Source organism: Mastomys coucha, unplaced genomic scaffold (genome assembly GCF_008632895.1).
Source record: "Mastomys coucha isolate ucsf_1 unplaced genomic scaffold, UCSF_Mcou_1 pScaffold23, whole genome shotgun sequence".
Classification (NCBI taxonomy): Eukaryota; Metazoa; Chordata; class Mammalia; order Rodentia; family Muridae; genus Mastomys; species Mastomys coucha.
Window position 1 is genome coordinate 108,976,129 of NW_022196906.1, and position 23,775 is coordinate 108,999,903.

A 23,775-nucleotide genomic window follows, 5' to 3' on the forward strand; every position below is an offset into this window, starting at 1 on the left:
ACATCATAGTGAGGAGCCCTGAGGTGGGACCACAATAGACATCGTGGTGAGGTAGCCCTGAGGTGGGACCACAGTAGACTTTGTGGTGAGGTAGCCTTGAGGTGGGAGCACAGTAGACATCGTGGTGAGGTAGCTCTGAGGTGGGAGCACAGAAGACATCATGGTGAGGTTGCGGCATCGGGGAGACAAGCTGCCCATCTGAAAGGCAGTTACTGTCTTAGTGACCTTTACTGTTGCAGTTGTAAAATACAGACATGAGAAACTTAAGGAAGAAAGGTTGTGTGGCTCACAGACCATCATGGCCAGAAAGTCACAGACAGCAGAAGCCTGAGAGTACTGGTCACACACACTGTGTTCCGATCAGAAGGGAGCCGTAGACTCATGGCGATCACCTTACTCTCTTTTCATTCAGTCGGGAACCCCAGGCCATGGCATGGCACTGGTCATGGTCCAGATGACCCTCCCCACCTCAGCTAATCCAGTGAAAACCTCTCCCGGGCACACCCGCAGGCCAGTCCCATCACCACTCCCATCCCAAGTGACCTGCATCAGGCCAAGCCTACGATCAGAACGGACCCTCCTAACTAGCACATAGCCATTAACACCTGCAGTGTGTATGGGGGCCTAGAAATGACTGGAAGCTTCTTCCAGAGTCCCAGGGGCCTCTTCCCTGCCTGAACCCCTCTCTGGAGATGTAGCCAGTGCTTGGGGAATGAAGAAACTTAGAAGTAGAGCTGAGGGGCTCTTGTTGGTTGGAGAACCAGGAGCCTCAGGAAGGAACATCACAAACCACTTCTGGTCATGCAGTTAAAGAGCAGGGTTGTCACGCATGTAGGCTCCTGGTACCTTGATGGTATGTGTGCTTGTCTCAATACTGAAGGGGAGCAGGGAGAGACGTGCAGGGCAAGGTTCACGCGGTCCTCTCGTACACTCTGTCCTGGAGCAAGACTAAGCCTTTCCCTTCCTTGCTAATCTGCTCATCCTCCATACCTCTGCACGCCACTTCTTCCCTCACAAAGGTCCCTTCCTTGGTCTTTCTTGTCATCACAGGGAATTGCATAAGCAGCTCAAATGCTTCTTCCTTGAGGGACGTTCCGTTTCTACATTAATTTGTCTTTGGCACCGTCCACCCTTCCCCTACTGCCTTGTCATAGTCACTGTGGTGTCTTTGCTCAGTGATTAATGTCCACCCAGCTGACAGGTGTCACCCATGAGCAGGTCTACCTCGCTCATGGTATTTCTCAGAGCTCCCCATGGTGCAGACAACAGCACCCAGGGCGGTGAACAGAGAGCTCTGTTGAGGTGAGGCATGGCATGTGTTGTAGGCCCTCCTGGATCTCCCACCAAGTGTCCCCATCCTCCACGCTCTCTGCCTGTTCGTGCCGGCCTCACTCTCCCTCTCTCCTGCAGGTGTGCTTCGGCTCCTGGACCACGGGGAAGAATACGTCTTCACGCTGCCCAGTGCCTACGCCCGCTCCATCCTCACCGTCCCGTGGGTTGAGCTTGGCGGGAAGGTCAGCATCAGCTGTGCCAAGACTGGGTACTCTGCCACTGTGACATTCCACACGAAGCCCTTCTACGGTGGCAAAGTGCACAGGTAGGAAGTGGCCAGGACTCTGGCTGTATCCACTTTGTGTCTCAGTCCCCTCACCCTTTCAGAAGAAACTAGGCGTGGTAGGCACACCTGTAATTCCAACATTTTGGAAGCAAGAATAGAGAATCAGAAGTTCGGGGTCATCCTTGGATACTCAGTGAGGCTAGCTTGGAATACATGAGATGCTGTCTCAAACAAAACAAAACAAAACAAGAACAAGAATTTTAAAAAACCCAAATAGATGGAGTCCTAGCCAGGCATAATACCACTTAACTATAAGCCCAGCCCTCTGGAGGCAGACACTCAAATTTCAGGCCAGCCTAGGCCTACCCAGCAAACTCCAGGCTAGCTTGGGTAACATAGTAAGTCCAAAAAGTCAGGGGCTGGGGACTGCATAGTGTTTACCTGACATGCACAAAGACCTGAGCTCAATTCCCCAGTAGTCTCTGTCCAAAAATATAAAAACATAAAAAATACTACTGACAAAAAAGGATGGCATTCAGTAGATGAGACAACTATCAAGACAGGGTGAAGAGTCTTGCTTGAAGAAGCACCTTCCTCCTTCACCTCAGAGGGGGCTTGGAGGGGGTCTCCCTTCTCATCATTTATGGGGAGTCCATTGCAGGGGGCTTGGGGGGTCTCTCTTCTCATCATTTATGGGGAGTCCGTTGCAACACAGAAGACTCCCAGAGGATAAATGACCTCTGAGCCCTCCACTTTCTAGTGCAGCACTCTGCAAGCACAGGCATGGTGGCCCCCATTTCTCAACTCCTGGAGTCTTGGGTGTATAAGCCATGAACTATGTCACTGTCCTTAGAAGCTGGGTGTACTGGTTGGTTTTGTGTGTCAACTTGACACAGGCTGGAGTTATCACAGAGAAGGGAGCTTCAGTTGGGGAAGTGCTTCCATGAGACCCAGCTGTGGGGCTTTTTCTCAATTAGTGATCAAGGGGGTAGGGCCCCTTGTGGGTGGTGCCATCCCTGGGCTGGAAGTCTTGGGTTCTATAAGAGAGCAGGCTGAGCAAGCCAGGGAATGCAAGCCAGTAAGGAACATCCCTCCATGGCCTCTGGGTCAGTTCCTGCTTCCTGACCTGCTTGAGTTCCAATCCTGACTTCCTCTGGTGATCAACAGCCATGTGGAAGTGTAAGCTGAATAAACCCTTTCCTCCCCAACTTGCTTCTTGGTCATGATATTTTGTGCAGGAATAGAAACCCTGACTAAGACACTGGGGGAAACCAGATCTTGAACTAAGGGAGAGGTCACCATTGGAGGAAGAGCAGACTTTTTCTATAGCCATGATTGGAGCAAGACTTGCCACTGTGCAGACTTCAAATCCCCAACTCTGCTTCTAGCAACTTGCTAGTGTTAGCTTGGGACATACACACATACACACACACACACACACAAACACACACACACACACACACACACACAGAGAGAGAGAGAGAGAGAGAGAGAGAGAGAGAGAGAGCAGTGTGCTGCAGTTATGCTACACACACACACACACACACACACAGAGCAGTGTGCTGCAGTTATACTACACATACACATATATACACAGCAGTGTGCTGGAGCTATGCTACACACACACAGCAGTGCACTGGAGCTATGCTACACACACACACACACAGAGCAGTGTGCTGCAATTATGCTACACATACACATATACACATACACACAGCAGTGTGCTGGAGCTATGCTACACACACATAGCAGTGCACTGGAGCTATGCTACACACACACACACACACACACACACACACACACAGCAGTGCACTGAAGTCATGCTGACTGGGCGTCTTTCTTCCCAGCATTCATACTGGCAGCTGAAAGACAATAGAGGGCTCCTCAGAAGCAGTGCTCAGTACGGAGAGCCCACCGCACAGCATTGCTAGCATGGCCCCCTAACTCTACACCACCAGGTGTGCCTACGAGGAGCCTGCATGGCTCTCAGGTCAATGGAGGTGGCTTCCAAGCCTACACCTGAAGACTGGAAACATGGGCTAGAGAGATGGCTCAGAGCTTAAGAATACTTACTGGTCTTGCAGAGGATCAGAGGCCAGTTCCCAGCACCCATACTGGATGGCTCACAACCACGTGTAACTCCAGCTTCACACCACCTACCTCAGATCTCCATAGACACACATACTCAACATGTATATACCTCTCCCCCAATACATGTAATAAAAAATAAAAATAGAAAAGGTAAACTGGAAACCCTGTACAAGCTGGACCACTAGGTGCAGAGGACGTGGCTCCAGGGGCATTTCCTCCCACTCAGACGGAGAGCCCTGAGTTCCCCAAACATGCCAAGGAAGGCAGTTTCCACAGACCTTTTATTGACTTCATTGTATATATACATGCACGAGTGTGGGGGCCAGAGGACAACTCTGGGGTCAGCTCTCCCCTTCCACCTGTACATGGATTCTAGGGACCTCATTCAGGTTGCCAGGCTGGCATGGCTAAGACCTATACCTGGTAAACTATCTCATCAGTTCTCCACAGGTCCTTTTCAAACAAGCTTGAAGGTGGTCACCCAGGTCTTGCTGAGTCCACCGGTACTGCTGTGAGCTAGCAGGCAGTGCCATGAAGCCAGGTTTGGTTCATCCTTCATCTGGAAATGTGTGGGTGCTGGGTAGATGGATATATGGACTGGAGGGGCTGTGAGCAGCCCATGCTTCATCCCCACCCAGAACTGACCTTCTGGTGATTGGATTGTTTGCTGTAGCTTTTGTTGTTGAGACAAGTTGCCATAAAGCCTAGGCAGGCCTTAAATTTGTAATCCTCCTGCCTCTGCCCCAAATGCTGGGATTACACAGGCCTGCACCACGATGGTTGGCATAGAACCAAAGACCTTTTTTAAGCATGGAAAAGCTCTTCCAACACTCTTTCCATGGTTAAAATGTAGCACTGGGAGATGCTGTCTGGGGAGGAGAGAGTATATTTTACTGTTGGATCATGCCTGTGACAGAAGGCATCTTATGTAACCACCATACTCATCTCTGAGCAGCGAAGTGGCTCTGACTGTTGATCCATCTTCAGACCTGAAGTGGTTTTACTTCAGGGTTTTGTTGTTCTCTCTCGTTTTCTTTTCTTCCTCTCTTCTGTTCTCTTTATTGGTTCAAAGTCTATCTGCTTAGCCCTGGCTAGCCTGATTCTTGCCCAGGATACCCCACCTCTGTCTCCTAAGTGCTCAGGGTTACAGGCATGAGCCCATACACCCAGCTACCTTCTTTTCTTGCTCTGATCAAGAATATTATAAGTTCTTTTAAGACCCAGCCTTTGAGCCAAACCGCAAACCAACCCCTTCTCCCTAAACTGCCCTTTGAAAAGTCTCTGGACCCAAGTCTCCCTTTTGATTCACTTGACCTCCTCATTAATTCAGGGTCACAGCCGAAGTGAAACACAACCCAACCAACACCATCGTCTGCAAAGCACACGGGGAGTGGAACGGCACCTTGGAGTTCACCTACAGCAACGGGGAGACCAAAGTCATCGATACGACCACCCTGCCTGTCTACCCTAAGAGGCTTAGACCCCTGGATAAACAGGGGCCCATGGAGTCCAGGTGTGCCTGTCCCTGCCTTGGCTGAGGGATCCGTGGGAAACTTCAGTGGTGTAGCTAATAGCAAAGGGCCAGGACATGCTTCCTTTAGCCAGTGAGACCCTGCTCATCCGTTAGGGATGGATCCATGTAATGAGCATGTGGGTGGTTCTGTAGCTAGAGGGTGGGCCACCATTCGGCAGACGTGTGCTGCCTGGTCTGAAGAAGCTAGTCCAGTGCTGGATTCTTGGTTGAATTCATTGTAAATTAATCCAAGTTGCTTGTAATTCAAAGAACTGTGCAGGGAACCAGTGAGACTTTTCTTTTTCTTTTCCTGACAGCTATTTTTAAAATATTGAGTGCAGGCACGGGTAGTGGAGTCAACGGCGCACATCCCGTGCGCTTCTGGGAGAAGCAGGTGCAGCTTAGGAACCATTAGATTTAAACACGTGCATTTAATCCTGTGTTCTATTTCTGGGAGATCTGTCTGTTGGCATGGGAAATTATTAAATTCAGAAAAGATTCAAATATGTTTATTTTTGAGAAAACAACTCAAGAACGAGAAACCATCTATATACATACCCGCCATTTGGAAAATGGTTACGTAAATTATGAACTATCCACTTAATTAGTATGTCCACTGTATGCTCTCTCATGTGACCACTGAAATTGATAGCTATACAGGTCCACAAGCAGATTGATTATGGAAGATGCTATTTTGATATTTCAGTCTAAGCCACCGTGGCCTATGAGTCCAACCGAGACCTGACTGGTTTACCAAAAAAGAGGTTTTTCTATATTCACTTTATATTTATGTGTATGTACATGTTTGTGCTACATTGCACATGTGGAGATCAGAGGATAGGTTGCTCTCCTTCTACCATGTAGACTCTTGGGATCCAACTCAGGTTCATTCATAGCAATGAACAGCAAATACATCTTCTGTGTGCTGAGGTGGAGGGGTGAACTCCTCACCCCCACCCCTGCCCGGTTGGGCCACGGCTGCAGGAAGAGAAAAGGGCATGCTAAGGCATGGGTCCACCACCACCAGGCCCCACTGCCTCTGCAGGGCTTTCCCAGGATGAGGTTCAGCAGCTCTGGGTACTTGGAACCCCATGAGGGGCCAGGAAGGAACATGGTACCAGCTTGCTAGGTTTTCTTCTTTCTCTCTCTGTATTTAAACACAGTGCTGGACGTGGTGGCACATACCCACCTGTAAGCTAATGCTCAGGAGGCTGAGGCAGGAAACCAAGTTGAGAAGCCATCTTGGACTTAGGCTATTAGACCCCAATTCAGGAAACAGTCACAAAAAGACACCGAGGCTCCCTCTGGGGAAACTGAGCTCTCTACCTAAGGCTCAGAGCTGCTGCTCTACACCCAGTCCCCACCGTCCTTGCTGGATCCCAGGCCTTCCTTATCTGCAGAGTCAGAGAGGCCATCAGCATCACTTGTCCAGTTAATTGAGCTCTACCGTGGTGCCAGCCTTCCCCCTTGGCAGACTACCCTAGGAGAGTGGGCTGAAGATGCTCTGCCTGCCCATCACCTGTGTCGTCTGCTGATGAACAGAGCGTGGTCTGAGCAAAGGCCCTGTCTTGGATCCCAGAGGCAGACCTGGGAATGCTACTCTGACCTTGCCACACCCTGGGTTACTTCGGTAACCTCTTGGGGTTGTTCCTCTCCATCCCATCCTTGCCTCCTCCTAGCTCAGCCTTCAGGGCTTTTCTTAGGCAGGTTCTCTCTCCTACATTCATTCATTCGACATTAGTTTTCTCTGCCAAATGAAGTGGCTAATAATATAGCCATCCATGTCATTGGGCCATGAGGGCGAAATGAGTCTCTTAAGATGTTTTTAGGGGTGCCTGGTAAGAGCTGCGTATTCCTGCTGTCCCTAGGGTGGGGGAGGGGCTCTTTCCGGTAGCTTCCACCTCCAGAGCTCTACTGAGATCAAGAGGAAGTCTTGCTGCTTGCAGGCAGTGTGGAGGCAGCAGATGTGTAACCAAGGAGCCCTGGATCCACCCCTGGCTCTTGTGCTTCAGGACGCCTCCCTGGATTCCCACAGACAGGGGCCTAAGATGCCTGGCTGGCCACTCTCATCGCAGTAGCTGGCCCAGTCCGATGGCTCCCTTTACTTTTTACTTTCTAGGAACCTCTGGCAGGAAGTCACCCACTACCTGAGGCTTGGGGACATCGATGCAGCCACAGAGCAGAAGCGGCGCCTGGAGGAGAGGCAGAGGGTGGAGGAGAGGAAACGGGAGAGCCTTCGCACACCATGGCGACCCAAGTATTTCATCCCGGAGGTAATCCTGGCCTGCTACCAGGTTCTAGGCCAGCTAAGATCGCCTCAACTTTTATTGTTGAAACAGTTGGACAGACTCTAGGGCCACACAGGCCCCGGGTGGAGCAGGACAAGTGTGGCTCTGGCTCAGGTTGGGGGTTGGAATTTAGGTTCGAGCTTCCCCAGTGAGGTCTTGGTGTCTCATACCATCTTGAGGGCGGGAGTGTACAGCTGACACGTCCCCAGTGTTCCTCCCCTCAGAAACCCATCTAGCCAGCCAGGCCTGGAAGGAGGGGACTGCGCCTCTGCTCTACCACTATTCCCACCTAGCCGGTTGGTCCCCTTGCTGCCTCCCCATTGAGTACTGCCACAGAATGACCTCCTGTGGGCCTCATGGAAGGGGCATACCAAGCAGAGCTCAGTAGCGGCCTCTGCCTGAAATGCTGCCCCCACTCCTGCCCCCTCAGGGAAGCAGGCAAGGTGCTGGGCTTCCATCTGAAGCCAACCTTAGTTTTGTCTCCTGTGGCTGTGATAAAACACCCAGAACAAAAGCAACTTGGGGGTAGGGTGGGGGTGGGGGAAGGGTTATTGGGCTTATAATTCCTGGTCACAGTCCATCATGGTCCATCACCTTGGGCAAGTAATGGCAGCCTTGGGGCAGCTAGTCACACCTAGAGTAAAGAGCGGGAGAGCATGGATTTACATAACAGAGAAGGTGAGCTACTGCTTAGGAGGTTATCATTGGTCTGTGGGCCTCTTCCCTTCACTTCTGAGGTAACTGAGTCTTCATGCAGCCAACCTCTTTCTTTTTGCCCCACTGTCCTGAAATTCTCTTTTGCCAAGTCATCTAGATAGAAGAAGCTGTGAAGACCCCCTTTTATGTTGGTCATTTCTGGGACTCCTTTAAAAGCAAATGCATACATATTTTTTATCTGGGTTAGTCAGGGAGAAATGTATCCTCAGATAAGCTCCAGCAAGGGCAGGGAAGACCATCAGATAGGCCTGGCGCGCAGTGTTGGGATTGGGTCTTGGCTAGGGCTGTGCTGGCCTGTCTGTTAGAGGCGGGCTGGGTGGGAGGTGTCCTCACTTCTCTCGACTCTACTGTGAGGTCCTCTCCTGTCACCTCCTTCCTTCTCTTTCAGGGCGATGGCTGGGTGTACTTCAACCCTCTCTGGAAGACACACTGATGGGCAGAGGTGCAGTGCTTCCCTTAATAGGCCTGGTTTTGTAGGAATTAAAGTGGTCCAGTATCAAGATTCTGTTGGTATTTGCTGAAATCTCTTGTTAGCCTCCAAGTCAGAGAGAGGGGTTACATACCGTGAAACATGCACCCCCAAATTCTGCCTGTGGATTTTATTCAAGAGCAGCTGAGGCACATGGGCACACCTGGCACCCGCCGAGGCTGACCTGGGTAACCTTGAGCTCCTCTTTCTTCACGAGGTTTGGTGTTCTTTGTTTCTCACGTTGCCACGGCCGTTTTGCCATGGAGAACTTTTCCACTCACCAGCTCCTATCCCAGTGCAGGCTAAAGTGGCGGCGGCCGGTTGAAGTCCCTGTCTGAGAAAGGCGCTCCTTCCAGCGGAAGGGTGAGTGGCCACCCTTCGCTGAAGCTGGCTCTGGTCCAAGTCCAAGGTGGTCTGTCCACATCCTGGAAAGAGCAAGCAGGCCTCCAGGAAGCCACTGGAGGCTGATCTGGAGCCTTCTAGAACGAGTGATGCCTGAGGAATCAGAGCCAGACCCACCGGCTGGTTTTATCCAGTCTTTCTGCCACTGTTCATGCCCAGGAGCATGAGATCCTGTGTTCTTCACAGCAGAAAAGAAATCCCACAGTCATGACAAAGGGCTCCGGAAGGTCAATCCACGCATGCGTACACTACACGGACGGACCCCCCACTGCCTCATATCTAGTTGGGGAAAGAGAACAAATAGGCTTATTTCTTTTTCTTAATTTTGACCCAAGCTGCCAGAAAGCCTCTGTAACGAGGACAGCCACAAGCCCCCCCCCCGAGCCCCCACTGTCCCAGCCGAGAATGTCTAGGACAGCCACAAGCCCCCCTGAGCCCCCACTGTCCCAGCTGAGAAGGTCTTCAGCCGTGAAGGTCTTCAGCCGCATACAGGTCAAACACGGCGAATCAAACAAAATCGAGAAAAAGGGCGTTTGATTTGATTTTGGCTCAGTGCTTAATTTATTTTTTACCATGCCACCCCAATGATATTTATAAAATTCAGTAGCATGAATGCTTCTCTGTAGTCATACTAATTTTGTGCCTTTTGTCTGCTTTCTTAAGACCAATTGTTGACACTTTGTAGATATTAGACAAATATATTTCAATTAAATCCTCTTGTGTCTTGCGTGTGTTACTTTTAGGGGATTTAAGAGCTCAGTCTCCAATCTTCTTGCTTAGGTGCTAATTACAACCATAACTATATTTACAGTTTTTTTTTAAGAATATGTATTATGTGTGTGCATGTGCCCGCAGAGGGCACACGTGATTGTGAGCAAGCTGCCAGACACAGATGCAGAGTTGAACACCAGAGTCTTTGCACGAGTAGTACATTCTCTTAAGCACTGAGCTGTCTCTCCAGTCCTCAACCCTGTTTTAAATACACTGAAAAGCCCCAGATCAGCATCACTTAGGGGCTGCTATCAGTTCTAGGAAAGCAAATGTTTGAGTCCCGTGTTTAGGGCCAACCCAAGCATGAGAACTGAGACGCCATCTCTAACAACAGTCCTGGAAGAACTGTAAGCCTGGACACACACACACACACACACACACACACACACACACACACACACCTAGAAACACATCCTACTAAGAATGAGTCATGAACTAAGAAATTAGAATAGATCTATAAATAGTAGGGAGATTGGATCAGTCACTTAAAATCTCCCAACCAGAAATTGCCAGGACCAGATGGCCGTAGATGAAGCCTACCAAACGTTTAGAGTTATGCCATCCATTCTGGATCGGCCTAGTTTGCCAGATGATGCCCAATGCCAAAGCAAGGACAGATTTAAAAAAGACTAGCATCCTGGGTAAATATTGGCTCAGACTTTCCCAAATACTTGTGCAGCAAATCCCACAGTGCATTTAAAGTGTTGCACACGACAACAATGAAGTTTATTCTTCGACAGCAAGGGTGGTTGAATGCACGAGGCACACAGATATCAGCACGGCATAGCATGTTAATAAGGAGGCAAGCTACAGTTATCTGAACGCATGCAGGAGAAGCAGCTGATTCGACAAGATTCAGAACCCGTTCACAGCAGAGAACAAAACAAAAACAACTTCCCCCGAACCCAATGTAATGAGTCCACATGCAAAACACCCACAAAGATTTCAGAGGTGAGAGGTTAGATGCTCTTCCTCCAAGCCTGAGAACAAGCCTGAGGCTGCCTATGCCACTGCCGTGGACACTAGGAGCTCTAGGTAGTATGATCAGGCAAGAACAAGACAGACATGTTTCAGCAGAATGGACATTCTCTTATGGCACATGCTGTCATGTAAGAGCACTTACTGCTCCTGCAGAGGACCAACATCCAGTTCCCAGCACCCCAGCAGGTGGCTCACTAATAGCTCCAGCTCCAGGGCACCTGACTCTTTCTGGCCTCTGTGGGCAAGGGCATCACCTTCTCCCATCCCCCACCAGCACGCCCCCCACACCCCCACAGGAAATCTTAAAATTCTCTAAAATTTCCCCTCAGGTTCTCAGAATCTTTGGAGCTGTATTATCGTCCCCATAATTCCACACCCTTCAAATCTGAACCTGACAACCCCAGGCAGTCTCATAAGCACCTTCCACAGCCTTGCCCAGCCGTACTGAAGGAATAACAGGCAAGATGGAGCCCAGTTCCCCAGGCAGCTCCACACAGATTAGTGGAACTAAGCTCTGCCCTGCCACCTCCTAGTGGAAGGATGTCACTGGACTGCCCCACACTGCAGGGGGCAGGGGAGGGGGGAGGGCGAGTAAAACCAGGGTACCATTTTCCACCATCTGGACATGGCTTCCTGGACTGGCACTCGCTGCTCCCCATAGACCTTTGTTTCTTGTCAGAGCTCTCAGTGTCCACTTCGGTGAGAAGTATCCTCTAGCTGCGTTGGTTTTCAGGAGGGAGGGAGGCTTGAGCTGTTCTGTTGGCTTGCTCACTTTCCTGGCTCTTGGTGCAGGGTAGAGTTGTCAGTGGAATGAGGTTGACCAGTCTAGCAGAACATTCTCCTCACTTCCCAAGATCCCCATGCATACCTAGTTCCCATCCCTCTTTTCCACTCTTCTGCACTGGGCGCCATCACCCCTTGGGCGAGTAGTCCTTTTACTGTGTAGATGCTGCAAGAACCTGAAATGATATATACTAGTTTTCCTGCCTCAGGCCTTAAGCATGCACTATACATATTCTTGTTTGGGTCCTTAACTCCAATTATGTTTTGGATATTGTTTTTCTTGAAAGAAACATTTTTTCCCTTTATGTGAGCACCAACTATCAGTTCCTCTGTTTCTCTTCACATGCATGCATGTGTATGTACATGTCCATGTAGAAGCCCTGGGCCTCATGTTGGGATGCTTCCTCCATCACTCAACATTCTGCTTTGGGGCAGGTTCTCTCAATCAAACCCAGAACGTCTGAAGCCAAAGCTGCTGGAGGTAACAGGCAGTGGCCACACCTATGTGGCATTTACATGGGTTCTAGGGATCTGAAGCCCACTTCTGCTTTTGGAGCAGGTCCTTTAACTTCGGGGCCATCTTCTCAGCCCTGTCTTGTGTTCTCTTGACAACTTTGAAGAACACTGGATGTAACTAGTGTATGTGTACCTTTAAATCAAGCTACCGCCAAGCCATTTGAATCCCCACCAATGAGTCCACTTTTGGACGTTCTCCAATGCTTAGTGAGCCTGGTGGACACTACATTTGTTGCCATTTATTTGCCATTTTGATTTCTTCTGTTAAGGCCTCATCTACCATGTGTCTTCCTTATAGTTCTTAGTGTGCTTAGTACACAAGTTCCTCCATCAGACCCAGGGCAGACGATGACCGTTCCTTGTTTTGTCGAGATGGCAGGACATGCCCGTGGGCCTGGACACAGGCAGATTTTGCACGAGCTGGCTTCATGGCTTCAGTGTCAGGATGGGGTAGTTTAAGGACATATAACCGGATCAGTAGAGAAATCACTTTTTGATCAGTTTCAACACTGAGCCAATTAAATGGAAGAAGCAAGTCTGGAACAGTGGTGCTGAACTGATGAAGTGAAACTAATTTGAGTCCTGCAAAAATCAGCACAATACAGCACACGCCCCCAGCTCGATGGGCAGTGTTACACAACCAGGTGGCAGGAGCTGGCAGGCTTGCCCACGGCTACGTTCCCTTGAACCCCACTTGCATCTTCTTGGTGAGAGGCAGTCACTGACTCCAGTTAGCACTCTTGCAATGTGTGCTTTTCTTCATAGAGCTAGAATGTCATTTTCTAAAACCTTTCCTTCAGCCTTAAGAGGCCTGAGCTTGGATCCAGGGCAATCTTTGCCAAGGGAGGGTCATATGATGAGGAGGATCACATGTGAGTCATAGTGGCTTCTAACATCGAGGACAGCTGAGGTTGCTAAGAACACATTGCTCTCAGCTCTGGCTACCTGTACTACCTTCAGTTTTTGGTTTGGTCCCCAACCTTTGACCAAAGCCATCTGAGCAGAGCAGAACCTGATGTTCTAATCCAAGTGCCTCCAATGTGTCCTACTTTCCAAGTAGGATTCTGAGATTGTGACAATGTTCAGGAACACAACTTCAGTAGTGTCCATTAAACTAAGGTGGCAGAAGAGATGTAAAAAAGCAGGTGCTACATGTGTTCTGGGATCCAAAGGGACAATTTGTTGTGAGAGTCCCCTTCTGACAGCAGAAGCTTAGAGTACAGACCAAGAGCCCAGCAAAGATGGCTGGAAAATCTGTACATAAGAATCCTACTGCAAGATGAACACAGCCAGTATACCAGAGGAAAGATACATTCTGAGATAAAGCCAGCATTTGGGGCCATTTTCCTTGGAAACTGGCAGAGGCCAAAGAGATGTTCATACTTTTACAGGATGAGAAAAAAATGTTTATACTCACGTATCTGGCTGAAGTCTTTGCACAACATCACCTTGGAAGCAATGATAGTAGGCCAGAATTGTATGTAACATATAGTCCTTCAACTGATTTCAGGTGATTCTGCCTTGTTAAATTTCCCTACTTCTCTGGCAGATAATCCCCTGCAAAGTAAAAACAGAGCCCCAGCCTACTTGCCCATACAGCTTCTTAATACAATGCTTCTACCACCACAGCCCCATTTACACAGAGAAGACCACAGACAACCAACAGAAGAAAAGCCCATGCAACAGAACAGAGACTCTCAAGGTACTAGAGGTAGGAGACACAACTTAAAAACATGCTCACTGCCGGGCGGTGGTGGCGCACGCCTTTAATCCCAGCACTTGGAAGGCAGAGACAAGCAGATTTCTGAGTTTGAGGCCAGCCTGGTCTACAGAGAGAGTTCCAGGACAGCCAGGGCTACACAGAGAAACCCTGTCTTGGGGGTGAGGGTGGGGAACCCAAAACATGCTCACTGTTAAAAAGACTATCTATAGTTCTTGTCATATGGCTGACAAGATTGTTCAGTAGGTAAAAAAGGTGTTTGCTGTCAAGCTTGAATTTGAGACTCAGCACACACATGGTAGGAGACAACTAACTCAAGTTGTGTGAACTCTATGTCAAAGTCCCAGTTCTTAAATTCAAATATTTAAAAAGTTCTAAGTCTTTCTAACTATGAGTTTCTATTTAAAAAAAAAAAAAAAAAAAAACCAAAAAGCTTTAAATACTTAGTTCCAAACTGAGAACCAGGGTAATTTCAATCCGATCAAAGCAAACCCAAATCCAACTGTATGATAGCTCAGCGTCTGACGTTTGCGACTTACTCATCATTTTCTAGGCTCCAAAGGGCTTGGGTAGCCCCTCTCGCGTCTCTCTGGTTTTGTTGTCAGCAGCACGTGCAGGAGGTTATCATGATCAACATCAGTTATTGTCCATGATGGCCACCTCCAGTCTGCTGGGGTCCCCACCATGATGGCCACCCTGTGGGCTTGGCACCTCCAGTCTGCTGGGGTCCCCACTGCAACGGAGGCTGCACCTTTAATGCTCTCCTGGTTTCTCTTTGGAGACTCCAACTATGCAGCATGTGCTAAGCTTTGGCTGTTCTCCATGACCTCTTCAATCCTGGGGTCTCTGCTGCAACTGAGGCTGCACCATCACCAATGGCCTCTCCTGGTGCTAACTCTCAGCCACTACGGCCCTTTCATGACTTCGATACCAGTACCACATGGGATGAGATGGAGCCGTGGCCCACTCTGGAACACAGCTTTCTGTATACTAACCCCGAAAAAATACTTCCCATAAGAGTTTATCTCATTGACGCTGGTCTCTTATGAATCAGAGATGATTGTTCAGCCCAAGCTGATCAGAAGAGTCTTAATTCAGATGTATAACATGCACAGCCCTGATTGTTTTAGCTTCCCTTGAAACTTACAATCCAGGCTTCTATAGTCTGGATTTCTCTTAACACTCAATCTTCAAAATTCCCGCAGGAGTAGCCCAAAGCTTTCAACACTCAATGGCTTTTCCAGCCTAAAGTTTCAAACACTTCCACAATCCTCCCCAGACATGGGCAGCTGTGTCACAATAGCCCACTGTCTGGCACCAGTTTCTGACCTAGTCTATTTTCTGTGGCTGTGGTAAGACAGACAAAAAGGGCTGGATTGAAGAGATGGCTCAGCAGTTGAAGAGCAGTGACCGGTCTTCCAAAGGTCCCGAGTTCAAATCCCAGCAACCAGATAATGGCTCACAACCATCTGTGATAAGATCTGACACCCTCTTCTGGAGTGTCTGAAGATAGCTACAGTATACTTACATGCAATAAATAAGTACATCTTAAAAAAAGGAGGGGGGGCTTATTCTATCTTCCAGGTTAGAATTCATCGTTGAAGGAAGACAGGAAGGAACAAGGCAAGACATGAAGCAGAAGCTAGAGCAGTACTGTCTCCAGGATTGTTCCCTCTACAACCCAGGGCCACTTTTCTGGGTGCACTGCCTGCTTTGTTCCTTCTACAACCCGGGACCACTTTTCTGGGTGCACTGCCTACAGCAGGTCGGACCCCCCAGGCCCACAGGCGTGTTCACATGACCCTGTGATAAAGGCATTTTCTCAGTTGACGTTCCTCTTCCCAGGTGACTCTAGTTTGTGACAGGTTGACGAAAAATAACCAGCAACCCAAGGCAGACATAAGTCAAGCATTTATACCGTCATGGTGGTACAGGCTTGTCATCCCAGCACTCAGAAGCCTGATGCAGGCCACGCATTCAATGCAATCCAGACTAGAGTAAGACCCTCTGCTAAACATAGATCTCAAAATAAAATGTTCAAGATTAGCTTGCTTAATTTGGTCAAAAGTATCTACAGGGGTCATACTCAATGGCAAATGATCAGTGGCTTTCCCAGTGAGAGAGGAGCCAGACAACAAAGTACAAACCAATTACAAGGAAAAAATAAAAATAAAACCACCATTTACAAGTGACAGGGCCAACTGCATGAACCCCTGAATGCCAGAATGCTGATGACAAGGTCAAATAAAACTTTATTATGTAAGAACACATGCTCCTATAGTCTAATAAGAAAAATATTTATGACATATTGACTAAAAAAAAAAAAAAACACACACACACACGTCAGGACGCCAGCTAATAGAAGCATATTTTCATGAATATATGAAAGACTTAAAAAAAAAGTCAACCAAATCTTTTTTTGAGGCAGCAGGGTCCTTACATGTGTTGGCTCAGGGTTGGCCTTGAACTCACTATGAAGCTAAAGGTGAACTTAACTCCTGCCATCAAGTTCCCAGGTGCTGCGATTACAAATGTGTTAGCCATCATGGCTAAAATATAAGATTTAAATATACATATATATTTATACTTATATGTACGGTCTATGTGTTTGTGTACATGTCTGAGTACCCACAGAGGCCAGAAGAGGGGGTCATTCTCTGGAGCTGCCGTTACAGGTAGTTGTAAGCTGCCCTGGGTGCTTGGAACCAAAAGCAGGTCCTTTGCAAGAGCAGCAAGCATTCTGAACCTCTGAGCTATGTATCGCCACAGCCCCTAAAATACAAGCTTTAGGCACACGTGCCACTACAGTCACCACCAATGAACAGGCATTTCACAATGTACTTAACAAGGGAATCCTGGCAAGGAAAAGGCAGGGTCAAGATTTCCTAGAACGGAGCACAGGGCAGGCAAGGTCTTTACAAAAAGGTTTTTGTTTTTTGTTTTTTAATTTTTTTAGCATGACATATTTATACTATTGTGTGTGTTTTGGGGGTGGGGTGGGCATGTGTGTTGATCAGAGGACAAACTCAAGGAGTCTGTTCTCTCCTTCGTTATGTGCACCCCAGGGACTGAGCTTGGGTTTCAGGCTTGCCAGCAGGCACCTGTACCACCAAGTCAGCTCATCAGCCCGTGGAAAGGTGTTTCCACAGGTACAGAGAACCATAGACATATAAAGACGCGACAGACTACTCCCTAACAGTCTGCAATGTGAACACTGATGACCTCATAGGTGAGATATGCAATGAATTTTCTAAAGAGAAAACAATATAGCGTGAACGGCACACCTCAGAAAAAGTGCATTCCCAAAGGGCCTACACCTTACTGGTGAGCCAAGGAGCCATCTGCTCTCTGTGCTAGGTGCGACAGATAGTAATCTTGACATGGAGGCTGAGCAAGAGGAACATGGGCAAGAGTTCTAGGCCGGCCAGGGGTCTGGGGCAGGGGAGAAGGTTAAGAGAGGGTAAGTGAAAGGCTGCAGGGGACACAACTTTACCCCGACTCCAACTGCGGGCGAATATTGAGAGAAATGCTCATGATAAGCAGCAAGCGGTTGAACTGTCTTCTTGGCATTATTTGCAAATGTCCATCAACAAACCAACAAGACATTGGATGTGTATGTTTGAACAAGCTGCGGAGCGATGGGAGTATTACTTATTGCAGAAAATCAATCTTCCATTGTGGACCCAACAACCGCGATGTGTTTACGAATGCTCCAGAAAAGCTGACTAGGCCAAGTCTATCTATCCGCTCCATGATTCCACTTCCATAGGCCAAAGAGGAGGTATACTCAACCATGCTTAGAGGAAGATACTGAGGAGCCTCAAATAAAATGCAGCCTGTCTCTCCTGGGGTGATCCTCCAGCTCTTTAGTTAACTCAACACGGCACATACACGTTGTCATTGCTGTGTCAGTCACGGCACTTCGTTAGCTTGTTTCCTTGGTCCTCCCACTGCCAATTGCAGGCTGCGGCTGAACGGCTAGGTTGCCTATTTCCTCACCTCAGCAGGGTTGAGGCAAGCAAAGCAAATGTTGGACAAAACCCATCTGGGCAGATCGGTTGTCTAATGTGGGATGTCCACTCAACAGTACTAAATGGGGTACATGTGTTGGCGGGGGCGGGAGGGGAGCAGAGGGCATGCCAGCTGCTGCTTCAGTCACACCTACCTTTGTTTTTGAGCTCTTTATGAACCTGAAGCTCAATAATTCAGCTACAATGGTTGGCCAGTGGGCTTGAGCGGTCCCATCTCTTCCCTGTCACAGCTTGGTGCTGTGACCAGGGTGCGGGGTGTTGTGACCAGCACTTTGCCAACTGAGTCATCTCCCCAGCCCTGATCTATGGACTTTGGAGCAATTTTTGGCTAGTGTGTAGTATATGCCAGGCAGCGTCCAACTGGCGAGCAACAATGCCAAGGCTATAACAATTTTCCAACAGGAAGCAACAGCTCCAGATCCTATGGTCTGAGGGTCGCTTGACTAGCAACACTGTAGAACAGTTGATGTCTTCATTGTCCAGTCTTTGGTCATCACTCAGGCACTCAATGCCACACTGTAGACTCAGGTAGGGTAACAATGTCAGTGTGGAAGCTGACGCCTGCCTAGTTTATGTTCTAACCATTGCCATTTGCCATGTAACCTCACTGTGAAATTTAGGGCTAGTGATCACACATGAAATGAATCTGGGTTCGAAACAGCTTCTAAGCTCAGCAGCTGACACTCGGGTGTGGTGAAGCACCACCTTGTCACTTCCCACACCAGCGCTGTGAGATCCAAACCCTCATACTGTGTGCTTCACTAACACCAACCTTGAACCAAACTTGCTCCCTAAACTCGAGGAAGGCGGGGCATGGTGTGAAAACTGCACTCAACATTGGGTTGTGCTGTCTAGGAGCCCCATGGACTGGCTGCCTTTTCTTCTGACCCCAGAAAGTCATGTGAGGTATGTTAATTCTGAGTAAAAAGGTGAAACTGAAAAATGCATTATAAACAAACTTATTTTTCCACATACTGACTAAAACCTTTATAAGGTGAGTAGAGAAGGGAGGATGGGGTCAGAACTCTGCACTTCTTTCAAAAACAAGGTCTGCAAAAAGACAAGGCTTAACACAAAATTTGAATTAACTTTATTTCCCTTATGGTCAATAACTTCTCTGCATTGAATTGTAAAGTAAAGTAAGATAAAATCCCCCAATGACAAGGTATCAGAAATCCAGATTTCGCTATACTTTATTTGTGAAAATGTTCAGCCTTTTTTTTATTGGTCTGTAAAAGAACCATCATCTGGATCAAGAATGAATTCTATAAATCAAAGAATATTCTACACCCTGGAAAAGGAAATGAGCAGTAACATTCTCACGGAGCATTGTAAATGACAGTTTCTTCATAAAAGGTACATACTGTTCCGTACTTTCCACTAAAGCAGTGGTGTGGTGTGTAAAAAGTTCTCCCGTGGCAGGGGACCCTTCTCACTTTACTAAACGACTGGATAAAGTTTCCAAGTCTGTAGAAAGTCGCCTATAAGCTGGAAAATGAACAGGCTCAATCTCCATTTATATTTTAGTGCATCTTTTGACAATTGTCACATTTGTAATAAAGTAAGAAAATGCCTAGAGAGCACTAGAGAGTGTTTCATCAAATGCTTAAGGTATCAAAAACATGAAGCCGTGAACAGAAATCATCGTGATGAACAAAACTGGTAGAAAATGAGGAAAATCCAGGCAAAGTTTACAAATCCTTTGTCACTGTGTAGAGTCCCAGAAATGAACTCTGCGTGCCTGTCCACCATAAGGGCTTTCCCCTTAATCTTCTGCGTGGGAACATGAAGCCAACCTCAGTACTAAGGTAGCAGCCATCCTGGCCAGCAACATTCTGTGTGTGCTTGCCATGATTCCCAAAGGATAGAAATTTAGCCCTTGAATGAAGAATGCATGAAATCTGCTCTGTAAGTACCTGGTGAGGACGCCTGCTAACCGCAGTGCGGATGCCTGAACACAAACATCTATCTAGTCAGCTAACTACGCGGAGGCTCACCGTCAGCAGCGGCTGCTTACAGCGGCAGTGAGCGACAAAGTGGACATTTGATGAAACATTCTTCTCACCGGAGAAGCAGGAAAATAAATAGAGTTCCAGATGCAGACTCTCCTCTAGCACGTCTCTCAGACCTGGGCTAGTTTGTTTACTGGTCAAGACGCTCTCGTCACATCTGCATTTCTGTCTTACATATTGCTATTTGGGTAGTTCAAATAAAATGCAGGTCTTGTAAAAGAAAAAAAGTTGACAGGTACGCATGTGCCAGGGACCAAATTAGAGGGTTCTTTGGTGCAATTAGTCCAAATTCTCAGATTTGAAGGGTAATATGTACCAATAATTAAAAAAAAAAAAATCTTCTGCCAGATGCTCACAGCAGGGCTCTGTCTTGCTTCACATTACAAATCGAAAACAGCTGTTCTCAATAAACCAATTTAATTTTAAATGAGGCATTGCCAGAAAATTTTGTACATTGACTCGGCCCAGCGATGTTCTGTACCCTTGATGCTGTGAAACAGGGCATGAGCTGAAGGCAAAGACCGGTTCTCACAGGACTGCTGCTCACAGGCCACAACAGTGTGTTTAAACAGTCTTCTTAGAAGTTTTCTTGCCTTTCTTAAAAACTAGCTTATTTTTAACGTAGCCACGCTTCCTTTTAGTAGTCTAGAAAGAGAGAAGAACGCATGGAATTAGTTTAGGTCTCTCACACACTGCAGCACTAAGACACCCCCAGCTTACTGTTATGGAAACTATCACTAAAAGTTTGTCTTGGGACATGACAGTGCACCGCTGTCTTGTAAGAAAGCTGAGATGAACTTTAGAGGACCACCACAGCATCCCTCGCATTTCCCTCCTCAAGCACCACATGCTTAGTGGGAACAATGCCAGAGTCCAGGTCCAATCTAAGGAACCAGAAAGGTGGTGCTGCTGCTGGCTAAGCATCCACAGGAATTGGCTGTGCCAGAGATACAAGTTAATGGAGCCCTTCTCAGAGCCCCACTTTTCCCATCTGCAGAATGAGGATGATTATCCACACACCTTCAAAACAAAGGCAAAAATCACTTGGCCTATTCTGTCATGTCCTTTTAGGAAGGAAACATGTCAACATGAAAACAAACATTCCTCTAGTTTCATAAATCTTGTAAAAACAATTCCTCACAACTTGGTATCTAATAGTTGTTTATGTGTACATGTGTGCACTTAGGCATACATGCACACAGGTCTGATGTCAACCTCTATTGTTCTCCTCCTTGTTTTAGAGACAGTGACAGTTTGTCACTGAAACTAGGGCTCACCAATTCAGCAAGGCTGGCCGGACAACGAGGGATGTGCCTGCCCCAGCAGTGCTAGGTTAACAGGTGCATGCTGCCCGCCATAATGTGCTTTTTATGTAGGTGCTGGGGACCTGCAATCCCTATCCCCACTGCGCCATCTTTCCAGCCCTACTGAAATACAGCTAGCTATTTCTGGTAGAAGACTGTACCAGCTATGATGGTAGACACTGCTACAAGAACATCTGCTAAAGCCAGAGGCTGGCCAGCTAGGTCTAAGAGCCAGAGGAAAGCACTGGAGCCCATGCAGGAACTTAGTTTTTACACTGAATACAACTCTTCAAGTAGGCTTCGAAAGTCAGGCTAGAGACAGCAGGTTCCTCTTAGAAAAGGCACTTGTTACCAAGGCTGCCCTCGCGGTGCAGAGAACCAATTCTACAAACTGTCTTCTCATCTCTGCACCTCAGGTGCTCTGGCACATCCCCTCCACTCCTCCAACTAAACATAGTAAAAATAAATTTCTACATATAGCCAGCATTCAGGAGGTGGAGGCAGGAAAATATCTAGTTTCAGACCAGCCTAGGCTACATAGCAAAACCACTTCATAAAAGTAAATACAAGTTACCACTTCTAAAGTACGGATGTGATTCCGGCTCTGAAGTAGCCGGCATGTACCTTAGCAGTCTAAGTGAGCTGCTCTGGTTATGGGAACACCAAGTGCTGCCTGGGTCAGCTGTAGTACTGTGCAACCACAGGCACGGCAGCATTCCCACACGACTGACGGCACCCCTCCCTGCACCCACTTTCACTGTCAGCTATCTCTGCTAGGGAAGGGTTGGACGCCTACCCAACTTACAGAGCAGTGACGACCCCAGTAAGAGACTTCCTGATCCATGTTCATTAGGAAAGAGCTACCATGGTCTCCTTACAGTCCCTGCCTACAAGCTGTCACAGTAATTACATTACAAATAGGCAGCTTAAGAAAAGTGATTTGTGGGCCAGGCAGGGGTGGTGCATGCCTTCAATCCCAGCATTTGGGAGGCAGAGGCAGGCGGATTTTTTCTGAGTTTGAGGCTAGCCTGGTTTACAGAGTGAGTTTCAGGACAGCCAGGGCTATACAGACAAACCCTGTCTTGAAAAAAGAAAAAAAAAGAAAAAAAGGAAAAGTGATTTGTTTGGGTTTTTGCTTCAGAAGGGCTCATTCAACTACAGACGATCTACTCAGCAAATAAAATAAAAGCCCCATTCAAGAGTAGAGCATGAATCCAAATGTGCTTTAGCCTGAAGGTGAGGAGCCAGCCACCACGGTGCTTTCAAGTTCTGAGTTTTATGCAGGTGGGACAGTAATGGCCGCAGATACAAGAATGCCTGTAGAAAAGATTCCATTGGGCTTGTCAACAACCAGCAGACCACCTGCAAAGTTGTGGCTTGAGGTTGGCTCAAGCACTCTTGATGAAAAGGATTCCTGTAGCACTGGATCTTCCTCGCACAGTCAGTCATGTTCTTTATGAGCAGTTATTAGCATTTTCCATACCAGCCTACTAACCCACTCAGCCCGACCAACATCCTTCTAGCAAGATGACTTTACTGGGCACCCACCTTCTTTGACAAATACTTCTGTTTGGGGAAGATGTTGGTGACTCGAGGCTTGTGACCTAGTGTCTCCCTGTTGTCGGGTGCTTTCACTTTATATATCCTGACAAGCCAGTGCTCTGATGTAAAGGCCTCCTCCAGATGCTTGAATTTTATGTCCTTATTTCCGATCTCGGCATTACGTGTTCGGTCAAAACCTGGGGGTGTGCGAAAATCTAGCTGCAAAAGAAACATCAGAACCTAATGTCAGCCTTTTGGAAAACATTCACTATTGCAAAGTAGCAACTGCTGTCAAAGGGCAGTGACCTTGTCTCATCTAAGAAACAGAACGGAACAGGCATCGCAACAGGCCTCAGTGCCCAGATAGAAGAATTCATGAAGACAACTAGACCCATCAGAGTATGTGTCAGAGTCCTTACAGTAGATATGCATGAAGAAGGATGGAGAAGGTGCACCTCAGGGCCTCACAATGACTATCTGCTCCATTATGCCACATGGTCTTCATTCAGCTCTCATGCACTGGGCTGACTTAATGTAAACACCACATCTTTTTAAATAAGAGGAATGCCCTGTGAGTAATGCTCTAGTGTCTAAAGGAACACTATGAGAGAGAAAAAGCCAATGGGTGCATTTTTAAGTAGATCAAGTTTACCTAAATACAAACCTAAACTTTAAGACAAACAAAAGCCATCTCTTTCCAAGCAGTGTAAAGCCAGCTACAAAGCAATAGGGAAGTGTTTGCCTGTACAACAGAGAAATGACATTACCTGCTCTAACGTGCATGCTTTCTAAGGCATGAGACTAATAGGGCTTAAACTGTTTATCAGACTGAAGGAGGAAAAAAAAAACCCTCCATGTAGAGAACTCATCATTTCTACCAGGACAATTATTTCTAGAGTAACTATTATAACCAGGTACACTTTTCCTAGCATGAGTTTGAATCCCAGGCAAGTGGTCTTTAAAAGAAGCAAAATTAAAAATTTACATCTACATTACTGTGGGCATGGGGTTTTGTCTTTAAAGCTACCTACAGTGACCCTAGGTGAACAAGAAGCAGATGCCCACCTATGCCCATCT

At 47.6% G+C, this 23,775-nt stretch overlaps 2 protein-coding genes across 4 annotated transcripts in view; one reads left to right on the forward strand and one right to left on the reverse strand.

Moving 5' to 3' along the window:
* The window catches only part of Osbpl10 (oxysterol binding protein like 10), a 260,513-nt gene extending 251,846 nt beyond the window's left edge, over positions 1–8,667 (forward strand). For 2 of the 3 annotated variants that reach the window (XM_031343150.1, XM_031343152.1), the window contains exons 9-12: positions 1,411–1,597; positions 4,980–5,162; positions 7,282–7,435; positions 8,556–8,667. In XM_031343150.1, coding sequence (XP_031199010.1) covers positions 1,411–1,597; positions 4,980–5,162; positions 7,282–7,435; positions 8,556–8,600 — 569 coding nt within the window. In that variant the 3' untranslated portion in view covers positions 8,601–8,667. The remainder of the gene's footprint in view (positions 1–1,410; positions 1,598–4,979; positions 5,163–7,281; positions 7,436–8,555) is intronic. The other variant, XM_031343151.1, reaches the window with a different exon arrangement.
* A 10,348-nt stretch (positions 8,668–19,015) lies between these two features.
* Stt3b (STT3 oligosaccharyltransferase complex catalytic subunit B) overlaps positions 19,016–23,775 on the reverse strand; it is a 67,245-nt gene continuing 62,485 nt past the window's right edge. Inside the window, exons 15-16 of the mRNA XM_031345650.1 lie at positions 22,705–22,917; positions 19,016–20,497 (exon numbers count right to left, since the gene is read on the reverse strand). Of these exons, the coding sequence (XP_031201510.1) occupies positions 20,417–20,497; positions 22,705–22,917 (294 nt within the window). The 3' untranslated portion in view covers positions 19,016–20,416. The remainder of the gene's footprint in view (positions 20,498–22,704; positions 22,918–23,775) is intronic.